This window comes from Pistacia vera, unplaced genomic scaffold (genome assembly GCF_008641045.1).
Source record: "Pistacia vera cultivar Batoury unplaced genomic scaffold, PisVer_v2 Contig264, whole genome shotgun sequence".
NCBI classification, from domain to species: Eukaryota; Viridiplantae; Streptophyta; class Magnoliopsida; order Sapindales; family Anacardiaceae; genus Pistacia; species Pistacia vera.
In genome coordinates this window covers 80290-103146 of record NW_022196073.1, presented here as the reverse complement: position 1 = coordinate 103146, position 22857 = coordinate 80290, and the positions used below count along the sequence as shown (strand labels likewise).

Sequence of the window (22857 nt, the reverse complement as noted above, 5' to 3'; positions counted from 1 at the left end):
TTAACCATCCAGATGTGCAGCAAGAGAATCCCCATCATGCATACGGAGATTGTACAGTTTCTTGCGACGGAACAGCACTTCACCAAAGATACTCAGATACATATTTTCCAGCTTCTGCCATAAACCCTTAGCCGTATCCGATCCATCACATTCTGTAGAACAGAGTCCTCAAGACAAATGCGAATCAAACCTCTGGCTTTCCGATCCATCTTGTCCCATTCAGCAGTGCGGCACGATCAGTCGCTGATAATTCTCCTCCAGCAGGTGTAGACCCAAGCGTACTTGACACATTTTCAGACGTTTCACTCGTTGTAACAACGGCAGTCCCGACTGTCGCCTATCATTCACAATTGCACCCACAGGTCCCTATCAACGAGTAGATCCTCCATCCGCAGTTTCCAGAGCTCGAAGCGTTTGCCGTCAAACTTCTCAATCTCAACCTTTGATCCCGCCATCTCTAAATCACGATCTAACAGAACCTTGCTCTGATACCAATTGAACGAAATAGAGAAGCAACAGGAACAAATAATAATATTAAAAAACAACAGTAAACAAAGAAAGTAATACGCGCGATTTACCCTGGTTCACCAATGTGGGCTAGCTCCAGCTGAGTCAATATTATTGCAATATGCCTCACCTCTCTCGTTTCAATGAATGAATTGTTCTCACACACATAACAAGAGAAAAAATGTTATTACTAGGTTTAAGAGATTAAACCTAGTTTTACAAGAATTCCTATCCTAAGACCAACCCAAAAAGGAATTAATAACTTAAAAGGAATCCTACAGCGGTTATACATGGAAAGCCCAAAACCGCCTACGGGCTCGGGGCGCTGCCCCCGTGACCCCCGCCCGCTCACCGGGGGTGGGGCACCCGCCCGCTGACCGGACAGCGGGACCCCCGAGTGCGTCTCCGTTACCCATTAATGCTGAAGTAGTCGACAACTCCACAATTTATAGGGTCGGTTTGATACTGTTTCTTTAATTAAAGTATATTTGATTATAGATGGAATTAGAATTTATAAAAAATTCACTGTTTTCTTGGTTATGTACATATGAAAATATTTTGAAAACATTTTTTAATAAACTCGTTATCAAAAATTCTACTTCTATAAACTCTAATTCCTAACTCTATCCGAAGAAACAATACCAAACGGACCCTTTATACAAACAATTAGAATATGCAACTTCACCACATGGATTGTCAATTAAGGCCAACCATTCAAGTCTAACAATGAGAAATGCCATGAAACCAGATTCACTGGAGAAATTTACAATCCTGTTAGAATTTTGATAGGACTACCTGCAAATAAGTTCAACACACAAGAACAAAGACTGAAAATAAAAATTCTGAATAAACCTCAATATGTGTATTAATCAAGTAAACTGGAAATCAACGATTTGGAAGAAAAGAATAGAACAGTAGCCGATAATCCTAGCATTTCGAGGAGCAAGGGACCTCCATGGTTACTCTAAAAGAATGCTAACCCTGTTTGCCTAATCTCACAATATATACTAAGTATCCACAAAATACCCCTCATTCACACAATTCTCACACCCACATCACACACACAGCCACATGGACCATATTCTTTTAACTAACTACCCTTAATGCTTAATATGCCCCTTAAGTGTGTAGACCTTATGCACAGTTGGCCTATCAATACCCCCCGAGATTCACCTTGTCCTCAAGGTGAAATTGAGGAACTCTGTGCGTATCACTTCACAGCTCCCAGGTGGCTTCGAAAGCAGGAAACTGTCTGCGTATCACTATGGTGACCAAATGAGGACCTTTATCCAAGTTTCTCGCAATGTATTTTCGTTTAGAACTAATATGATGAGCAATATTTGTAAAAAAAAGCTCAAAAACCAGCCCTCTAACTTCACAATTCCGCTGGAAATAAAATTTCCTAAAACTGGAGGCTTCATGGCTAGCTCTCTATCTAAGAAACAAAATCGATATGTTTACTGAGTACGGATGTGGGAAGCAGAAGTTATGATATGAACAAGATAGATACTCTATTCAAGAAAAAAAAATACAAACATTTTACATATCAAATGATTTACCATTTTCGTAATAGTATTAATTATATCATCTATTTTATCAATTCTTGTGTATTAAGAATTTAGTGAAAGTTAACCCTTACATCAAAAAGATGGTGTGTGTATATGAATCATCTCTAATTATTATTTCTCTTCTTTCAATATGACATTTACATATATAACTTTAAGAAAAAATAATCGAGTAAAATGAAAATTTTGAAATTCACATTATTGAAGAACCTTTTTTATCTATGAAAATTTTCCAAGGGAAACAATCTGCCTCAAGAATAGCTACGAAACTTTCACAACTTGAAACGAAAGACATTTTTATTTATTTTATTTCATAAAACATTTTTATAATTTACCATGTAATTATCTTCCTAAAAGACTCTAAATACATGTAAACCTATGACGGAAATGCAACATCTGAAAGTATTTGTACACATAACTTTTTGCTGTGGAATCAATCGCTTTTGAATTTGATATTGTTCACTTAAGCCAAGATGAACCATCAGAAGGCAAACATAAGTAAGCAACTCTTTACCTTCCATAAGATGTTATAAGCCGGCGACAAAAATTTATATTGTTATATAAGTCTCATTTTTTTCAAAACAATGTTAATAAAATCATATAGCATGAAAGGTGTGTTTGGTTGGGATAATGTGGAATTATTAAGGAAATTTCACTTATATTACTTAATTACTACATTTGGTTTAAATAATATAGATTCCAGTAATCTTTTAAAATTATAGTAATTAAGTTAGTTACATAAAAGTAATCTAATTACCTCCATTTTTTAGGTCTTTTTTAAGGTTACTCGGTAATCTTATTTTTGTTACAATTTTACGCCTTATTAATAAATTTTTTGGACAAAAATACCCTTATTTTGAAATTAATTTACAAAAAAAAAAAATCAAAGACTATTTTATCCTTATATACAAAAATTTTAGGACATAAATACCCTTAAACTTCAAAAAAATTACCCAAGGGTGGTGGTCAGATCCCATCAGCCACCAGACAGTGTCAAAATGGTGCACAGCGGGCTGGATATGGCCAATCGTGCGTCGATCTGACAGTTTTTGGCTAGATATCTAGCTGGAAACTTACAGATCTACAACTTTTGGTCGTTAACAATAGCCAAACAGCCGGTCAATTCTAGGCATAGATCTGGTCGAAAATAGTCGGATTGGCACACGACAACCAAATCCGGCCGGTTGTATGTCGTTATGGCCACTACTAATGCCGCCGATAGTGGTGGCAGGTAGTCGACAGTGGCTTAGGGTGGGTAGATTGTTCTTGTTAAGTTTTAAACTTTTTTTTGTTGCTAGGTGTTTTAACAATATCTCAAACGTTGGGGGTTAAAAAAACTATTCAAAAAAAATAAAAATAATACTATATTAATATTTTTTTAAAGAAGGGCAATTTAGTAAATTATGTAATATACCTACCAATTTATTCCTCCAACGAAACATATTAATATACCATATCCACCAATTTATTCCAACCGACCAAATGCATTTCCTTAAACATTTTCAATAATCTTCAAGGTAATATATCTTTCCATTAATATAACATTCTAAGTAATACAACATTCCCTGAACCAAACACACCCAAAAGGTAATTACTATACACCCTTTGAAAGCTTAAGAAATACTTGACCCCAAGAACTTTAAAAACTACAATGAAGATCCTCTCTACTTATTTTTAACTATTTACTTCAACTGTAATAAGAAGGTACAATTAGGTACAACTTTTTTTTACACATCTTTTGGAAAAAAAAGTTTCAACTAAAAAAAAAATAAATCAAAAGAATATATTTAAAAAAAAAAAAAAAACTCCCGAACTTGGCCCATTGAAAATTTTATATATCCTAGATTGTGGCTGTGATCTCAATTTGTGCCACGATTTGTCTAGATTGATACAGTGGTTTGGACAAATTGCATTAATGCGATCTCCTCTGATTGTGCTAGCAATCCATTTTTTAAGATTTTTTTCAAGTATTTTGAAAAAAAAAAAGTTTAATATTTAAATTTTCTTTAGATTTTAAAAATTTTCTTCATCATTTATAAAATTATCAAATATTTTGATTGAAAAATTGCTAATGTTTTAGAAGAAATTTTTTTCATACTCTTAAAGATTTATTTTTTTGTTTTACCAAAATGAAGAAATATTGAAATTAAAAATGTTTATCTAATAAATATATAGGGGTAATATGGTCTTTTCAAAAGGTAACTCCAGTCAATCCTCCACTTTAGGGGTAATATTGTAGTTTTAATTTAAAGTTGGTGTGGGGGTTCAAGTGTTTATTTTGTGTGTTTCAAAGGGTGTTTATGTCAATTACCAAAACAGAAATGACTATCAAGTAACTAGCTAGAAATAAAAAGAGCAGTAGTTCAAAGTAAAGAGAGATCCAATACAAGATGATAATAAATATTAATGAATAAGAAGATAAGTTTGTGAATTAACAAATGGTTGTCGATCGAGTGAATGTTTGGAGGATTAAATCATGTAAAAATTGTGTAAGTGTAAATGAGACGATATTTAGAGGATGGATCCTTGCTTGTGTTAATAATTTCATTATAAATTATCATCCCAAGCTCAAAGATGGAAGTAAAGAATCTATTATAGACATGCATTACATTAATTTTATAAATTAATCTGTTAAAATAATTCTTTTTATCCAAACCCATATTAAGTCTGTGGTAAGATACATTTCGAATGCAAGGTATATGACTTTTAATTTCTTTTTCTCCTTTAGTTATCCTTTGCTTAACTTAAACTCCATTCTAAAGCACCATTAAAGAAGATATTCAATCCTCCCTTACACAGTGGCGGACCCAGGATTTTTGTTGAGGGGGGGTCTCTGCGGCTCCGCCGTTGCTTGTTAACTAACTATTGAAAACTTAAAAAAAAAACCATCTAACCTTAAGCAAAGAAAATAATACAATATCAAGAAGTTGAAAGAAAATGATGCAATAACACATTACTTTCTTACTTAAATAAATCTACAAAAAGCAAAACCTTGAAAGCAAATATGTAAAATCACATCCAACTTATAAGGAAACACAAGAAAATTTTGATGTAGAAAAACCTCTTAAATGCGAAGAGAGCAAAAAATCACAAGAATCTAACAATCTACTTAAATTCAATATAATCAAAAGAGTTCACATCAACCACAATCTACCAAAAATATTCTATACAAATTTAAAGTCCAATCACAACTCTAACACAAGTCAAATATATAAATATTTATAAAGAAATAAATTAAAATCACCAGAGAAGCAGTCAAACTTTAAGCTTATAACTCCAAATCCAACTATTAAAATCAAAACTCAACCATCGAGATTAAAAATTTAGCAAAACTTTGCCTCATTTACTCATCAGCCAAACATATTGCAAAAAATATACTTAAATTAAAAAATTAGAATTTAGAGCAATATTACTAAACGAGAAGGAGGTTAAAAAACCATAAAAGTTTGCCTCATTTTCTCATCAATCTAACGATTAAAAACACCTTAATAAATTAAAATAAACAAACCATAGTATTCAGAGCAAAATACAAAACAAAAAAACTGTCAAAAAAATGAACAAAACTTAACACCATTTTCTCATCAACCTAACATACTAAAAATAGCTTAATAAAATAAAATAAAAACTATAGAATTTAGAGAAAATTACGAAAGATAAAGACAGTAAAAAAAAAATAATAATAATAATGAACAAAACTTTGCCTCATTTTCTCATCAAGGAAACACAGTTAAACGAAAAATAACTAAGAATTCAGAGCACAAAAATAAAATAAAATAACACATTAAAAGAAAAAAGTGGAAAAATCAACCTCATTTTCTCAGTAACCAAACATACAAGAAACAATTGAAAAGAGCAAATACCTTAGAATTTAGAGGTTGCAGTTGAAGAGAAAAGCGAGCGTGAGTTTATGTTCAAAGATTAGGTCTTGTATAGTTGCACAAAATTGATAATTATTGGTTTTGAAAGAATGATTCATTCTTTCAATTATTTGTATAAGTTTTTGCTTTTTATTTTTTTTTTTATTTCAGAAAATTGGTAAAGGTCATTTGTAGAACTGGGTTTTGATTAATATTATAAAATTTATTCTTGATGAATTTTAGGAGAACTTTATGACAGTCTGTAAAACTTCAGGAGAACTCTTGTCAAAGTTGAATGTTTTTACTAAATTTCAAAGGACATCATTGCTAGGAATGAGTACTTAAATTGTTTCTGCAAAAGCTTCTGAGTTAAGAGAAAGAGATGGTGTATTGCAGAGGCATTTTTGCATCATTAAAGTTGCGGTGGTTTTTGTTGCATAAAATATGGTAGTGAAAAATGAAAATGCCCTCTGTTCTTGGATTCTTCACACTCATTATTTGGTTATCCCATAAAATTAAAAGTAAAAATTTTTAAATTTTTATTTACTCATTTGAGGGTAGGCTCAGCCTACTCTCAAATGGCCTGGTCCGCCCCTGCCCTTACACTCCTTTTTGATTGAAGGGTGGTGTAGTTATTTGCTACATCAGATTCTTCTTTTTCTTTTTCTTTTTCTTTTTCTCAATTGTTTCATTGACACCCTTTTGTTTTTCAAGTTTTCTGTTAACTTTTTATATTGGATAATTTTTTTCTTTTTGTTGTGCATATGTATATGTGGTAGAGATATTGTAAATTCAATTTTTTGACTTAAAAATTCTTACACTACCTAACAACTAATGTTTCATATTTGTACAACTCGATAAGCGAAAGAGTCACTGAATAGACATTAAGAGAAAATTATCTTTTAACTTCATTCTCTCAATTAACCATCAGAGTATACTTATTTGATGAACAATTACAATTATCATTTAAGCAAGGAAAAGTTGGTGAAGTAAACTGTTTAGGCAAAAAATCGTATTAGACTTCTAACAAGCCCAACAGTACTTGATTCCACCTCAAAGACCATCAATAGACAAGCCCGTGCCTCGACCCAACTCTAGTTGATCCTATATTACAACTTCGTGCCTCAAGCCAACTCTTATTGGTCCAAGCTTACGGCTCCGTACCGCAGTCTAACTTTGGTTGGCCCTATTCCAGACAATGTTTTAAAATCCAACCAAAGATGAAACCCGGCAAAGTTGTCGGGTCCCAAGTTGACACTGACAAAAAAATTTTAAAATTTAGCAAATATACCCCTAAAAATCTATTAAGTCCATATAGGTTTGAAATTTAGCAAACACACCCCAAATACAAATCGGCCAACGACTACATGGCGGAGGCGACATCCCAAATGAAACCTCAATTGTACCTTGAGCCCATTCCCCTGAAAATCTATCCAAGATCTGGTCGATATCGGTTCGATTTTGGCCAAATCTCATCGATGCCGACATCAGCATCCGAGGCCAGATTTCACCGACACCAGCGTCAACAACCCTCCCCATCACCCCAAAAATACTCCCCTTTTCATCCCGACCAAAACCCACCTCACTCTACCCTCGTTAGCTTCGCAATCGCCAACAAAAGCCGGTTGTTGCCGCTGCCAGTATTTTTCGATTTCCAACCGATTTGCTCATCAGAAATCAACTCTATCACCATCATTGCACTCACCAGCACTTTCTTTTCAAAGCCCCAACATTTCGGCCTTCAATTGTTCGTCGATCGTCATTTCAAATTCTAAGGTTTTAAGTGAATAGGAATAATGTAAACCTGACCAGATGAAGCTTCTAGATCCCGGTTAAACCAGTTAAATCGGTCAGGCCGAGCCGAGTTTTATAACAATGATGTCAGGTCCATTCCTTAAAAGGCCTATTCTACGAGTCGGCCCACTCTATGAGCTTGGCTACTCCATGAGCCAAGCTTCTCTACGATCTGGGTCGTTCTACCTATCAAACCCGTCTACGAGTAAGGCCCAGCGCTCATTCACTACTCCGAGTCTAATTAGGAGTCCAGTTTCTCAAGAATTCGAGTCCCATGATGACTCCTCACTCCTCAAGGATCCAAGTCTCATGAGGATTCCCCGCTAGGTAGGACTCCTAGTCGTACAAGAGATCCTACTCCTTAGCATTAAAAATATTATATAAATTAATCTCATTTTATCTCTTTTTTCTATTTTTAAAATAATCCTTTTTATCCACAGATTATGTTTGTGGATTTCGAATGCAAGTTATATGATTTTCAATTTCTTTTCTCCTTTGGTTATCCTTAACTTAAAAACTCCATTCTAAAGCACTATTAAAGAAGATATTCAATCCTCCTTTAGAATCCATCTTTTTGACTGAAGGGCAGCGTTGCAATTTGGTACGTCACATTCTTCTCTTTATATTCCTGCAGAGTGTTTCATTGACACCCTTTTGTTTTTCAAGTCTTCTTCTAACTTCTTATATTGGATAATTTTTTTTCTTTTTGTTGTGTACTTGTATAACCAATAACTAATGTTTCACAGTTATACAATTCAATCTCTCAATTGACCATCAGAGTATTCGTATTTCTATACACTCTAATTCCGAACACTATCCAAAGAAACAGTACCATACGGACCCTTTATACAAAGTACAAACCATTAAAAATATGCAACTTCACCATAGAGATTGTCAATAATTAAGGCCAGCCATTCAAGTCTAACGATGAGAAATGCCATGAAAACCAGATTCAGTTGAGAAATTTACAATCCTGTTAGAATTCCAAGCTAAGCTTTCAGGATTCAAGAGACGGGGCAGAAAAATGCTCATAATTAGAAAGATAAGTTTAGAATCAACAAGTAAACACCAAAATAATACTGATAAAAAAAAAAAAAAAGTTGGCATGGGACATGTATTTATATTAAGAATGAAAGAATGTACTGCTCTATTATTTTTATGAACAAAGCGGAAAAAAATTGTACAATCTTCTAACTTGCTATATAAAAAACTTTTCAAAATTGAATAACTAAGAAAATGTTCCTACGCCACAACAATCTGCTTAAAAAAAGAACTGCAAGCACCGTCGCTGCCAAACTTCACAATTTGAAATGAAAGACAATGCCCATAAATATCACCTAACTTCATGTAAACACAAGCAGAGCAGGCATCCACTTATCATTTTTCAACCCCACACCTTTATACTTCACCAACTTTTCCCTGCTTACGCAACTGTTGCTGATCTGGGATTACGACCACGCCCACGTCCCGATCCCCTTCCACGACCACGCCCTGCAAAACCCCAAGTAAACATTTATTATGATAGAATCAGCATCAACAACTATGCAAGTGAATAACCAAAACTCAAAACAAGGGAGGATAATGCTCTTGGCCACCAAGACCGAAGAAAACAGTCCAATGCTTAAAAAAAAAAATCGAGCAAAGCAACGTTTAAAGGCCTAATAAACAATACTGAACAATAACGCTTTTGGGAATAAGATATGACCTGACCAAGTAGGTATTGCTACATACAAGCACTAAATACTGATTTTAGTGCAAACACAAGAAGAGATTAATGAAACCTATTGCTTAATAAGGATTCTCATTCTTTACAAAAATGTTTAAAAATCAAAGGAGCTTGTTTAAATAAATATATGCATTACTTGATACATATAACCCCTCTAAGCTCATACTGGATGAACATCTGATAGTAACAAAAAGCAATTTGTGCAATGCTCAAGAAACTTACCACGACCCTGTGGAGGTGGTCCATCATATTCACCATAATCATAATACCCACTGGACTGACCACCATAACCCTCCTCTACCCCGAGAAGAAGGCCTCTTGCACGTCCCGACCTCTACCACGTCCACCATCCCAACCACCCATTATAATCTCCTGCACCATTTTAATTTACTTACACATTAAATGAGCAGATCATGATCATTTCAGCTATTATATGTAGCTGTCAAATATGTACATAATAGAAGTAAAATGCCCTCATATAATCAGCAGAGCTTTCATAAAGGCAAAAGTTGATGGGATTTAAAACCCTTTTTACTTTTTCATATCTGATTAAATGAGTGACAATACTCAAATTCTTGAATTGAATGTGAATGCAACCGGTTTTCTGAAATCAAATACATAATAAGCTCAAAATATTCAATTTAACCCTGTTTTGCTTTTGTGACACTGATTCCAGCTTCTGTTTACAAAAGAACTTGCAAATACAATTTGCAATGAAAGTAAATACACATCATTTGAAAGCATATAACATGATGTAATTTAAGTAACTGTCAAAAAGTAGAGAGTCATACCTCTACCCCTACCCCTTCCTCGACCACCACGCCCTTACCTCGTGCCCTTGGTGAACCCTCTGAGATCATAAGACAAAGAGCATATAAAATCAAAAACTCTACCAGAATTAAAGACTTAAGACTTGTAGACAAAAGAAGTTTGTCACCTCCTTCATCTTCAAATTATTCCACGGTTTCACTTGATCAGCAGGAAGAGGAGGCTGGTATCTGCAGTCACAAAAATAAAGGAATTTCAATATACTGCTAGTAATTACATCAAGGCTTAATAGCAGCAATAAGCATTATGGGGTTTTGACCCCATAATTAGTTTTTTACAAAAGAAATGTACAAAGTATTCCATATACTGTCAAAAAATAGGGAACAGAAAGTAAGCATTCATCCTAATACAAATATATTGAAATTATTTCAGTTCCAGCAGAAGGCAGAAGATACTTTCAGACTCATATTTCACTCACTAACTCAATGGACCATTTAGTCATCACAAAGGATGTACAGTTCCACATTCACATTTATTAATGTATTAAAAAAATGTATTTAATTAGCCTTTTTGTCCTTAGAAGGAAAACAAAGCAGCATACTCATTTTAACCAAAACTTGGTATCTTCAGAGTCACAACATAACTCCACATACATATCAAAAAAAAAAAAAAAAAAAGCATAATGTAGAAAATAAAACAAATAGAAGCATCTAAGCGCATAGCGCCATAGCCCAATTAACAGTTCAAAATGTACATTTAAAAAATAGATAATATGACATACGTTCACTAAAGAAGAAACAAAACCTTCACAAGTTGTCACTAATTGTCCTGAATCAAATCCACGTTTTTAAATTTGAATGTGGATAGAAATTCACATAAGATATGATGATCAAATGGATTTGAATTCAAAGTCAAGCCTCTGTCCATGTAACAAAACTTGGGTATTGGCAATTCATACCGAATATGACCATAAGTATTACTAAAGAAACATCAAATCTATCAGTCAAACCAGAATAAGACTTTCTCCTTTCTGTAACTATTACCACAAACCAAACTTGCACTTACACAATGAATAATAACATATTCATCAACAGACAAATGTGTACAAGAAGTTATAGGGTATACCTAAAAAATAATAATTTTTTGCATTGTATACCATCTAATAGGGCCAAAATTCAAAATAATGGTAATGGATACAGCTATATTGGCAGCAAACTACTCTCAGTTACTTTAAATCTTTCTTCTTTCTGAAAAAATAAGAAAATAAGATTGATGGCAAATAGTAACTCTAATAGTAAGCAACATGTAGTAATTACGAAAAAAAATGAGGGTCAGATTCAAGTACAATATTGAAAAATATCACACAAGGTATTGGAAACAGAGAGAAATCAAAATGAAATGACTCAACCGTAAAATATACAAAAAGACATCATTCAAACACTACATAATATTATATTTTATTATATCTATGCAATATGTATTAATTGCATACAAATACAGAATATAGTATGATTTTACTAGACACATTTACAATTGATAATTGGACCAAAAAAAGAAAATTCACACATCTAAAAGTATAAACAAACCCTTAAATTCAAAAACAAATTTTAAGGATACAATTAAAAATTTAATTGTATTCCCCTATTTTCAACAAGAAAATAAGAAGAAATAAATTTGAAAAAATATGTTCAAATTTAGAAAACTTGAAAAATGTCTTCATCCTTGGTCTTGAAAACATTTTTCTGCATGAATTTCCAAATATAGTATCAAAAAAGGCAGCAAAAAAATTGTTTTTCTCAAATTTTGGGTCCCTAAAGGGTGTACACCAACTCATTTCTAGAAACACCTTAACCAAACAGGAATTTGAAGATTCTTTGTATCCCCTGTTTTTAAAACAGGCATCCAAATTGAATACCAAGAGCGACCTTCATTACCCTGTTGATGATGTATTGAGCTCCTTCTTTGACAATGTGATAGTGATCATTGAAACATGGCGAGTAGTTCTGACTGAAACATAACAAAAAAAACAATCAATCATCTCCTATTCCAGAAACTAAAAATAAGGCATTCGATAAACTAGATTAGAAAAGTATGTTTCATACGGAAGAAGTCCTTCTTCTAATGGTCCCACATGTCGTTTATCCGTGGATCCAATTGAAGTGTTTTGATGGAGACCAACAATTCCTCTGAAGAAAAATAACAAAAAATCAAAAGATTAATAAATAAGCAAGACATGGGGCAAAATCACAAGATATCCTTTATTAGTTCGGCAATCATAACAGTTTTCTGATAGCTCTGCCCATTGCTTTAAGAATAATTTCACTGGATCCTTTTCCTACAAAGCACAATACATTATAACTCAATAAAGAAAACACACTTTCAACACCAAAAAACTGATTCAAGTGTTAAGTCACACTGAATCTAAATATTAATTTAACTAGTTCCTTCTTTTGGTAACTTTCAAGGCAAACTACCAATTAACTCATGAAGTTTCTAAGGTTTCCTTCTATGAAGTAAGAAACGTTGCCCTTTGAGCAAAATCAAACCAGAAATGGGAATTGAAAGATTTTTCTTCTTTCAATTTCTAACTTTTTCTAATTTTTGAATCCGGCCATGAGTTCGAATATTAAGTACGAATCATGGTTCAAATACTTCGGGATCTATTCATGTATTCCGTGCTCCATATACTATAACAGTTATCTAACCAAGGCAAAACCATCTCTATCAGGCCAACAGATCCATTCTCTGTACTATCAATAGGATGAAATTTTATTCACTATTCTTTTCTTTATGAATAGGCAAGAATGAATAGTTAATAGATAAAGTCAATATTTTCCTTTATTAAAACCTTCATGTATTGCAGAACTACCAGTCAATCCCATACTAGCTTCAAAAGATGCAGGTTTTTTTTAAGTTTAAACAGACACACAAAGCTAGCGAAAAAAATTCAACATAACAAAATTTACAAAACTTAATGCAAATAAACTGTTTGATCATTTGCCTAACAGAACTTATGAACCAAAAAGACATTAAACGCATCATGAAAATAAACGAACAATACCTGAAGGAGAGTGGTCGCATAAGTAATATAATTTCTCATCCTTCCTTGAGTGGTTATTCGAATCTCATTTTCATTTATAGGTGTCTCAGTTTTCGGCTTCTCCACTCTCTGGTACCTATCCATATCTATTCCAACCCAAAAAACAAACACAAACCCACTTCAAAAAACGCAAAACCCACAGGAAAAGCATCATCTTTACTAAAAAAAAAATCCAACCAAAAACCATAGACAAAATTAGGGTTCTGAAGGTTTTACCGTTCTTAAGAGGCTTTTAACAAAATTAAATTAAAATTATAAGCAAAGCAAGCAGTGCCAGAGACTGAAAGGAGTTAAAAGTTGAAGTTGAAGCTCTTTAGCGTGTAAAATCTGGAGATGGCCTAGTCTTTTGATTGTGAAATTAAGCCCCAAAAGCCTCTTGTGTTGGAGGTTCAATGGGTTTTAATATAGACAGACAGTTGGATAGAATTAAGTAAGATAATTAATTGTTAGATTAAGAGAGGATTAAGATTAAATTAAACCGCTTTCAGAGAGATTAGGGCTTTCTGGTCCCGGTCTTTGTGCCGATTAGACCGCTTTATCTTTCAACTATGGGCTCGGCGTTTTGTTTTGTTTGAAACTGAATGCCCGGTTTGGTAAAAGCTTTATGGAGCGATGAACCAAAACACTGCGTTTTAGTATATGATTGGGTTGGTGGTTACTTACTGAAATAATTACAATTTTTATCCCTTATGTTAGGCCTAATAAAACCCTTGGATCCGGTATCATTTATTAGAAACACTTTAGTCCCTATCAGACAATCAGTATCAGTATCAGATGACAAAACTCCTTTCTACTAACCGCTGTGTGGGTAAAAATTTGTGTTACTAATAGGGATTTAAATATTACTAAAACATTCTACTAACCCAAGTTATTTAGGCCAAACCTTAAGGACAAATCGTTATTTCATCTTATCTTTTAGGGAAATTAAAACCCTGGGATGGAATTGATAAGGATAATACTATTAATACATATTCTCCTCATTTTGATAAATCATCAGGTAGATATTTGGAGTTATGGTGAGATGGAAATGATAATATAAAGCATATTTAGTTATTTTTTAATTAATTATAACAATCTTAAGCAAAATTGTGTTACTTATATCAAAATTTTAGTAGTTGAAAGACATCAATCCCCTCAGATTCGGCATATCAAAAATCCCCTTTCATCAATTGACCGCTACCCTCCTATTTATTTTAACACCAAGGGCTTATTATTATTAAATTAAACCTCAAGAAAATTAAAATCTTTAACTCAATTTTAAGACACCCTTTTATAATTTGTAAATTGTAACATCTGCATAAATAAAGGAAAGTGTGATAGGAGGTAAATTGCCTGATGATTTTATTAAATATTTAAATGTATTTATTCGATTAAGCAAGGGGTGAAATTATGACTTTTCAATTGTAATTAATTTTAAAATAGTTAAATAATTGAACACTGTACTCTTTCACCCATATCCATTTGAGGGTTTAATTTGGTTCTGGCCACCAAAACACAAACCCAAAAATCCATAAATACATTTGCTTGAGCAGAGGAATCAGTAATGTATGCAACAAGAGACCAACAACACATACAATGACTAATCTTTTGCCTGAAAAACTCCCACATGAAATTTAGAAGTCGAGAATTACAGAGAAAAAGCAGAGATTACAAACAGCCCACGTAACGGTGGAGAAAATTACTGTTATTGCAGATAAAATGCGTTGTGTATGAATTAAAAGGTACTAATTTCTTACCTAAAATTAATAACATAAGCCGACATTGCACATGAAAACTATCCGCACCAAAAATTATCCAAGTGATCGACTAATAAGCACCTGTTCGGTTTCAGCCTTTGAACTTGTCTTCATAATCCTGTGGTTTCTGCACGAGAATGAAATGTTATGTGAGAAAAGAGTGACAGAACTGATGCAAATTAGAAACAACAGGATAAGTACGACACAGCTGAAAAATAAACACTACATAATTGAAATTTTCATTTCCCAGGTCACATCCTACTAGAAATTGCCAATTATAAGAAATAACTTTCCCCGTATCTTATAATTAAAATGAATTAACCACCAAATTCTTTTAAAGGGTTCTTAAAGCTAGGCCAAATTGAGCAAGATGATTTCCACATGAACGGCACATGCATTCTCTGCAAGAGATGAATCAAATCTCAGTCTCACAGAGAACAATAAATATTTTAATTCCAACCAGGCGCTTTTGTTGTCAAACATACTTGACCAGCCTGAAAACGTAAAATTCCAATACACAAGTCTCAGGAGAAATATTTTTAAGGGCCCACTCAGAAGACTTCGGAAGCTTGGGCCAGCCATAAGGGCATCAAATTTCTGGGTTAAGATCCAAGAAAAATTGCATGATCCTTTATATCATTCATCATGCAAAAATCTAACTCATTAGAAGAATTTAAAGATATATCTTGGCATCAGTGGGGGATTAAAACAGCAAGAATCTCCCATGGAAAAGTCATTACCATGAATATGGCTGAAATCAATCTGCGTGCAAACCATCTCATATGCATCGCTCGTTGAGCAGCTGCCGCTGCTTCCACAGATTCAAACCGTAGATATACAAAACCAGCGCTGTTCCTGCAAGGCAAATTGACCAATCGAGATCTAAATATAGAGCATATATAGTTCAAAACCTACCATTAGGTTGTCAGTGTGTTCTTATAAAACTGAATGAAGACAAATAATTTGCAACTACAAGGCGGCTTTAATGACAAATATAATTAAGAAGTTTTTTGGTCACTTTCTTGTAAAGTTTTAGCCTCCCTCCTAAGAGAGTGATCAGACAACTTAGTCAACAAATACTTCACTTCTGTTCTTCTCTTTGACTCTTCCTATTAATAAGTTTTTGGGTGCATTTCCTATCCCAAAAAAATAAAGGCTTTCATTTAACAACTATAGTACATAACATATATTTGTTCTTGTTGTTTTATACACAAGAATCCCTCAACCTTTCCAATGTAATCACTGAATTCCACAAAAGACTACTTCCAGACCCTACAATGTCAGCAAACAGGAAACCCGTGGTATATAATACCTTAAGAAGGTCGCCTCAAGGCTCTCAGTTGAAGCCAAGGGTTATTACCACTCAGCCTAACTTTGAGTTATGAAAACATATAGTATATGAACAAAACATAAATGAAAGATCAGTAATAGAGTGTATAAAAATTTAGTTTAGGACTTACTTGTCCACATGTATATGTATCACCCGGCCATATTTGGAACATTCTTCTTCCACATCTCCTTGTATTTCCAAATCAAAATCTGGGTCCGTCTGCATCATACAATTGAACATAACATTAAAATATGTACTTCATAATAGTATGCACTAAGCAAAACAAGAAAATCACAGACCTCTGTAACAGGATCAAACATATTCTTCAACAGTAAACACTCGCTTGGATATCCAATAAATTCAGAGACTGGAGCAGGAATAACTGGAGCTGTAACAGCAGGAATAGGAACTGCAGATTGCCCAATGACAGGCAAGCTCACGGATTGTTGATTTGCAGCAGACCCATTTACCATTGGCACTCCGAGTGAGCCTGCGATACTGCACAAATAGCTTAAATTAAACTTATGAAACACATGTGAATTACTAAAATTAAACATAAAGCTAACATAAACAAACCTTGTGGCTATGCCAGTGCGATCCAGCTTCTGCATAAGCAATGCTCTTGACTGAGCATTTAAAGCCTGAATGGAAAGATATTATACATCACTCAGAAACAAAACCTGTGAAAATTCAAGCACCAACCACAAGACAGGATGCAGTTTTGCATCACAAGATTCCCAGTTTCCTTGAAAAAATGTTGAACAACATGCATAGCAACTGAGCAAGGAAAGCTCAGAATATAATGGGAAAGCTTAACAAGATAATCTCTTCATCATCAGTAAGCTAAACACCATAGGACGAAACCTTCAACAGTGATGCAAATTTTTCAATAGAACTTCTAAAATTACAAGACCTAACATCTAGATCTAATCCTCTTTGCAGTGAAACTGACAATAAGACATATCATAACAAGTTTTTCATGAAACCTAACATACAAAACTTCAACACTATACATTGAAGCTCTTACCATAAATATTAGCAGTACATAAAACTTTTAACAGTTTTTTTTTTATCGTGGCATCTGTATGATTTTACTAGAAACACACCCTGTGTGGACTTGGGTGTTGCAAAGAGGTATGTCACTCAGTTTCACATAATATTTAAGAACCAGCACCATGTTCAATGAACAAAGTATCAAGACAAGTAGTACTTAAAATGAACAAAGTATCATCTGAATGCATTAAAATAACTCTAAATTCAATATATAACTAACCAGCCCACCACCATCATCATCATCAAAGTCCGCAGATTTTGCTGCAGTATCCTGGGCTCCAACATGATCTGTAACAGATGAGACCTACACATGCATACATAAAATCAGTTGCAGAGATGTTGACATGAGTCTCAAGATTAAGGTAAACACTAATAGTCACAAATGAAAAGGATAACAGAAACAAAGTTAAAAACTTATCTTCAGTTCATGCCATAGACTCATGATATTTTTATTTACAGATTCCAAAATTCTAATCATACCTTAATAGTCCGACCAGCAATCTCCAATTTTCCATTCAGAGCACTTTGAGCTGCCTTTGCATGCTCAAGCTGAGCAAACTGTAAAAGTAGAAAGAAAAGCACACCAAATAAATAATCAAGACACAGCAACTACTCAACAAAAAGAATTTTTTACAGTCAATTACTAGGTTTAACAAACCTGAACAAACCCAAAACCTTTGCACTGCCCTGTTTCAATGTCAAGAGGAAGTTGCACAAGCTCAACAGGGCCAAACGGTTCAAAAAGCTGAGAGATCACCAAGAAAGAGATGAAAATGTTTATAACAAGAGTTAAATTATTTTAAGAAAAAAATTAATACATACAGAAAAAGGTTACTCTTGAACAAATGACTCAAAAGTATTTGGAACATGAAAAACTTAAGAAAATTTTATTCTCTAACAATGGAACTATATTGTACTAGTGTTTAAAACCCATCACTATGATAACCTCCAAATCATATTCGTAAAGAATAGAACCAGCCAGGTCGCCACTCGTCATGACCATGATAAAGCAGTAAAAATTTTGCAATTATATGTTGATCTCTATTATTGTTTCGTCAGAGGTTAAAATGACATAGTGCCAACTTACAAACTAAAACAGTCTTGAGCTCAGATCTATATAGCAAACAAGGTCATTTTCATAAATTAAGAGGATTACTCTTATATCAAATCACATTACCCATGAACTAATTTAAAAACTTTACTATGACACAATCAGTTTTGAAAAACTGGTCTCTTAGTGGAAAAAGCTTGTGCCTAAATGTTGCCACCAATTCAATAAATTTAAAACCATTTATTTGGCTGAAAGAAATATTAGACGCAGGCCAAGTTTCAGGGTCTTAAAGCCAATCCTAACAGACAGAGCAATTCTGTGTCCTATACAAACTAAGGAGGCAAACCAAAAAAATTTGATGAATCATTGGCTTTTCAACCCCAAGCATTCCACATCTGTTTGTGCAGTCTAGAGCCTATGTGATGGTATTATATTTTATATCATGAGATAATATTTCTCATGTTTTACATTTTTAAATCTATGCTTCATACATGTAATATTTACCTCTACAAAATGGCAGATTATGTATCAGTTTAAACAAGAGTAAAAGAACACAGAAAAGAACCACCATGTATCCATACAGTTATATTAAACCAAATAAAAGTAACTAATTGTATTACCTGTCTAAGCTGCATCTCAGTCATGTTAAAGTGTAAATTTCCCACATAAAGCTTTCTATCGATTGCTCCATACGGTCCAGTGGTGGTGCCCCCAGCAGAAGCATTAGATTGAACAAGATTCTTTTCAGCTTCAGAAGGCTTAACCATTACAGGTTGTCCAAGAAGTAGTTGGCCAGACAAAGCTATTGCCATTGGCACGGACATCACATCATAAAATTCAATATACCTGCAGATCCACCAATGCCAGACTATTAGTTTGACACAATGCATGACACATAAAAAATCAGAACCAAAACTTACAAAGCATAGAGCAAAGAGATGTAGGGGAAACAAAAACTCTAGTGCAGAGAGCTCAAGCTGAGTATCTTTGGTCAATCTGATTCCCCATATAATAGAAATTGTTAGCTCATGATAATTACAAAAAATGAAACTGTTCAAACATTAGACACAGGAGGACTTGAAATAGCAAGGTAAAAGAAAAGCAATGAAGAGCAGTAGTCTCCTTGTTCACTTTGACATCCGAGTGCTTGTGTCTGTACAGAATCCCAAACACAACAATAATGAGGAAGGTGCCAACTTAAAGTTTAAACTATCACTCACAGGACACTTAATATTAAATGAAGTCCTAAAAACTGTAAGATACCAGAACCAATGCGGGGTCAAGGACCGCCAAGGTCTGATCCCCTGGACACGAAAAAACGCCATGCCAACTTCGGTCATTAAGAAAAACAGCTATCATTGAACTACATTGAGAGTCAGTGTGTGACTTCTGATCCAACAGTGAGCACTATAAAATGAAGAAGTGGAATAAGGTTCCCATACTCAAAGATTGGTGACTTTTACAAAAACTATTGTAGAAGAAAACTGGGAAAGAACATAAATATTCAGGTTTATGTCATCTACCTTGAGTACGCAGCATGAATTGATTAAACATGAGTGCAAGGTATTCCCACCATCCCTCATCATTATCGCATTGCTAGTGAATTTAAGAATACAGTTAAACTTGATACTAGAGAGTAAAAAATATACTCATATCTACTTTACAAGAACACATGCAGATGAGTATATTTTTATACATTAAGGCACATACCCAACTCCTTTTGACCGCCTTGAATTCCGATCCATGATCAGTCGAACATCCCTCACCTGAAAAACACATAAACTAATAATGTAGATCAAACAGGACATGATAAACCTTCCAACAGAAGGTATAATATCCAAAGAGATTCTAGACTACCAAACTAGATAATGAAAACCTACTAAGTACACACACATCACCTAATGCTTGTGTACAACTTAACTCACCCCACATTAGTCATAATACTACTTGTAACTTAAGAAAGAGATGCAAATACTAACTGCAGCATGTAGGAATGCAATCACCACAACATGTAATTATATTGCTCTAGGCAGAATCTCATGGAACAAATTTGAAGTTATTCTTATACATGCACATAGAAATCAACAAAAAAATGTTAAGATATGTCTACAAAGTATGATTAGAAAAAATTCCACTAACCTTGCCCGCTTTTGAGAAGAACTCATAAACATCTCTTTCAGTCGCCTTCAGAGGCATCTGTTATCACCATATACATAACAAGATAATCAGCAACAAAAGAAGAAAATAAGGGGATAAAATTAACCAAAAGAATAATGGTGCTTGATAATCCTTTAATGAGGTCATAGCCCTCCACCTGATAAGCGAAAACAGTTCTTTGATCCCTCTCTGGATCAGCTTCAGGCTCCACCACTTCTTTCTTTTCTTTATATCTCCTGCAAGACAAATGGTTTTCAAATTAAAAATGACAACAAATCAACTAATGTAATTAAAACTTTCCTTGATGTTAAAACAGCAAATCAACATGAAAAAATAAATATACTCCTAATATCAGTCACGGTGCCATCCAAGTGCAATACATTCCCTTACAAGGCAAGTAACATTGATCACAATTTTTTACCCCTTCTTATCATATCAGCAGATTGAGTATCACACTCTGAAATAGAATATATCATTGAGTATCACACTCTGAAATAGAATATATCATTTGAAACCATCACGTCAAAAACCTCACCCTTTTTAAAAATCCTCATCACATAAGCACTTAAGCAAACAAATGTCAAAACCATTCTAATACAAAGGTAAAGGTTTCCTTCCACAAAGTTTTAATCTTTTTTCATCCAAACGTTTCAGTTCCTAAGCATAACATTAGAACATGGTGCTAACAATCTTAGAAGCTAACGTTATTAGGAAAAAACTTCAGTTTAATTCTTTAAGAGCATCACAAGACTGCACACCAAATAACCACCACACACAAGACACTTCAAAATGCTGCCCATACAGCCACAATTCATGGAAGCAGTTAGTCCTCTCTATACTAGCCCCACTTTTCACAGTAAGTCTTTAAGTAAAAGGTCAATATTGACCTCCATAAACCAACACAGACATCAATATTCCAACAGTCTTGACTAAAAAGGTGTAAACCCTCAACCCATTCAAGTTTTATCGATAATCTGAGTATTGCATAGTCTAAACTCCAGAAATGACACTATGCTCAGTCCAACTACACTATAACACAGATATGTAAAACATTACTTGAAACATCAAATTGCACTATGAAATTCCTTCATACAGTATTATAATTACCTGCTCTCTCGCATTTCAAGATCACGCTCCCTCTCCCTAATCTCCCTCTCTCTCTCCCTCTCCTTCTCGCGTTCGCGTTCACGTTCGCGTTCACTGTCTCTCCTCGACCGACTACTACTTCTCCTCGACCTACTACTACTCCTCCTCTCTCTATCTCTCTCCCTCTCCCTCTCCTTCTCCTTCTCACTCTCCTTATCCATCTCAATCTCCTTCTCCTTATCCTTCTCCTTCTCCTTCTCCTTCTCTCTCTCCCTCCTCTCTCTTCTCTCCCTCTCCTTCTCTCTGTCCCTGTCCTTCTCTCTCCTCTCCTTCTCCTTGTCTCGACTCCTCTCCCGATCTCTATCACTGTCCCTCTCCTTCTCCCGATCTCTCCTGCTCCGATCCTTATCCCGCTCTCTATCTCTATCCCTCTCTTTCTCTCTCTCCCTCTCTCTCCTCCCGCCGTTCTCCTCATCCTCGTGTCGCGATCTCTTACTACTCTTCACCCGCTCCTCCTCCTCCTCTTCACTATCCTCTCTCTTCCGATAACTCCGCTCACTCTTCTCTGCTCCTTCTCGCTTGGCCTTCTTCTTCGCCGACGACGAGTCGTCCTCCTTCGGCGGCTGTTGCTCCTCCACTGTTTTCTCCAAATACTCGTACTCGTCGAACTCCATTTCGGCGAATTAACAAATCAACGATCGCCAATTCCGAAATTCTCCGAAGTTCAAACCCTAGAGCTGGTCTAGCTTCGAGTTTGTTTTAATTTTAGGGTTTTGGTTGGGGTTTGAAAGCGAAGTGAAGCGAAACAAAGCCTAGGCTCGTTTTTTCTGTTTTGCTCAGGTTTCGCTAAAAAAAATTTACTTTTATCCGAACTGGAGGGGCCTTGGATGTCAGCTTTTCAAAGGTTGTGGACTTTAAATTAATTTGAGATGTGGTGGGGCCAGAGGACACTTATATAAGATATAGCATGAAATACTTCCACTAAATAAACTCTTTTCACTCACTTCCTCTCACAAACGAACTCTTTTCACTCGATTTCTCTCACAAACGAATGTAATATAGTAGCTCACAATTGCTTTAACTCACATTTGGTCAAACGAAACTCATTGTTAGACTAATAAAACTCA

The 22857-nt window shown here is 34.5% G+C and overlaps 1 protein-coding gene and 1 long non-coding RNA gene across 2 annotated transcripts; both read right to left on the bottom strand.

Moving 5' to 3' along the window:
- Nucleotides 1-8834: 8834 nt before the first annotated feature.
- LOC116132973 lies at nucleotides 8835-13871 on the bottom strand. Its single transcript, XR_004128478.1, has 7 exons — nucleotides 13534-13871; nucleotides 13279-13403; nucleotides 12152-12552; nucleotides 10387-10447; nucleotides 10241-10299; nucleotides 9672-9821; nucleotides 8835-9214 (listed from the first exon to the last, which is right to left on the bottom strand). It is a non-coding gene; the product is annotated as an uncharacterized LOC116132973 (long non-coding RNA).
- A 906-nt stretch (nucleotides 13872-14777) lies between these two features.
- Nucleotides 14778-22560, bottom strand: LOC116132958 (RNA-binding protein 39). Its single transcript, XM_031418625.1, has 13 exons — nucleotides 21752-22560; nucleotides 20802-20880; nucleotides 20627-20683; nucleotides 20198-20253; nucleotides 19108-19333; nucleotides 18095-18181; nucleotides 17917-17994; nucleotides 17657-17740; nucleotides 16960-17024; nucleotides 16683-16881; nucleotides 16514-16602; nucleotides 15794-15908; nucleotides 14778-15180 (listed from the first exon to the last, which is right to left on the bottom strand). The coding sequence occupies exons 1-13, from the start codon at nucleotides 22402-22404 to the stop codon at nucleotides 15145-15147; spliced, it is 1824 nt and encodes a 607-aa protein (XP_031274485.1). The 5' UTR covers nucleotides 22405-22560; the 3' UTR covers nucleotides 14778-15144.
- Nucleotides 22561-22857: the final 297 nt, after the last annotated feature.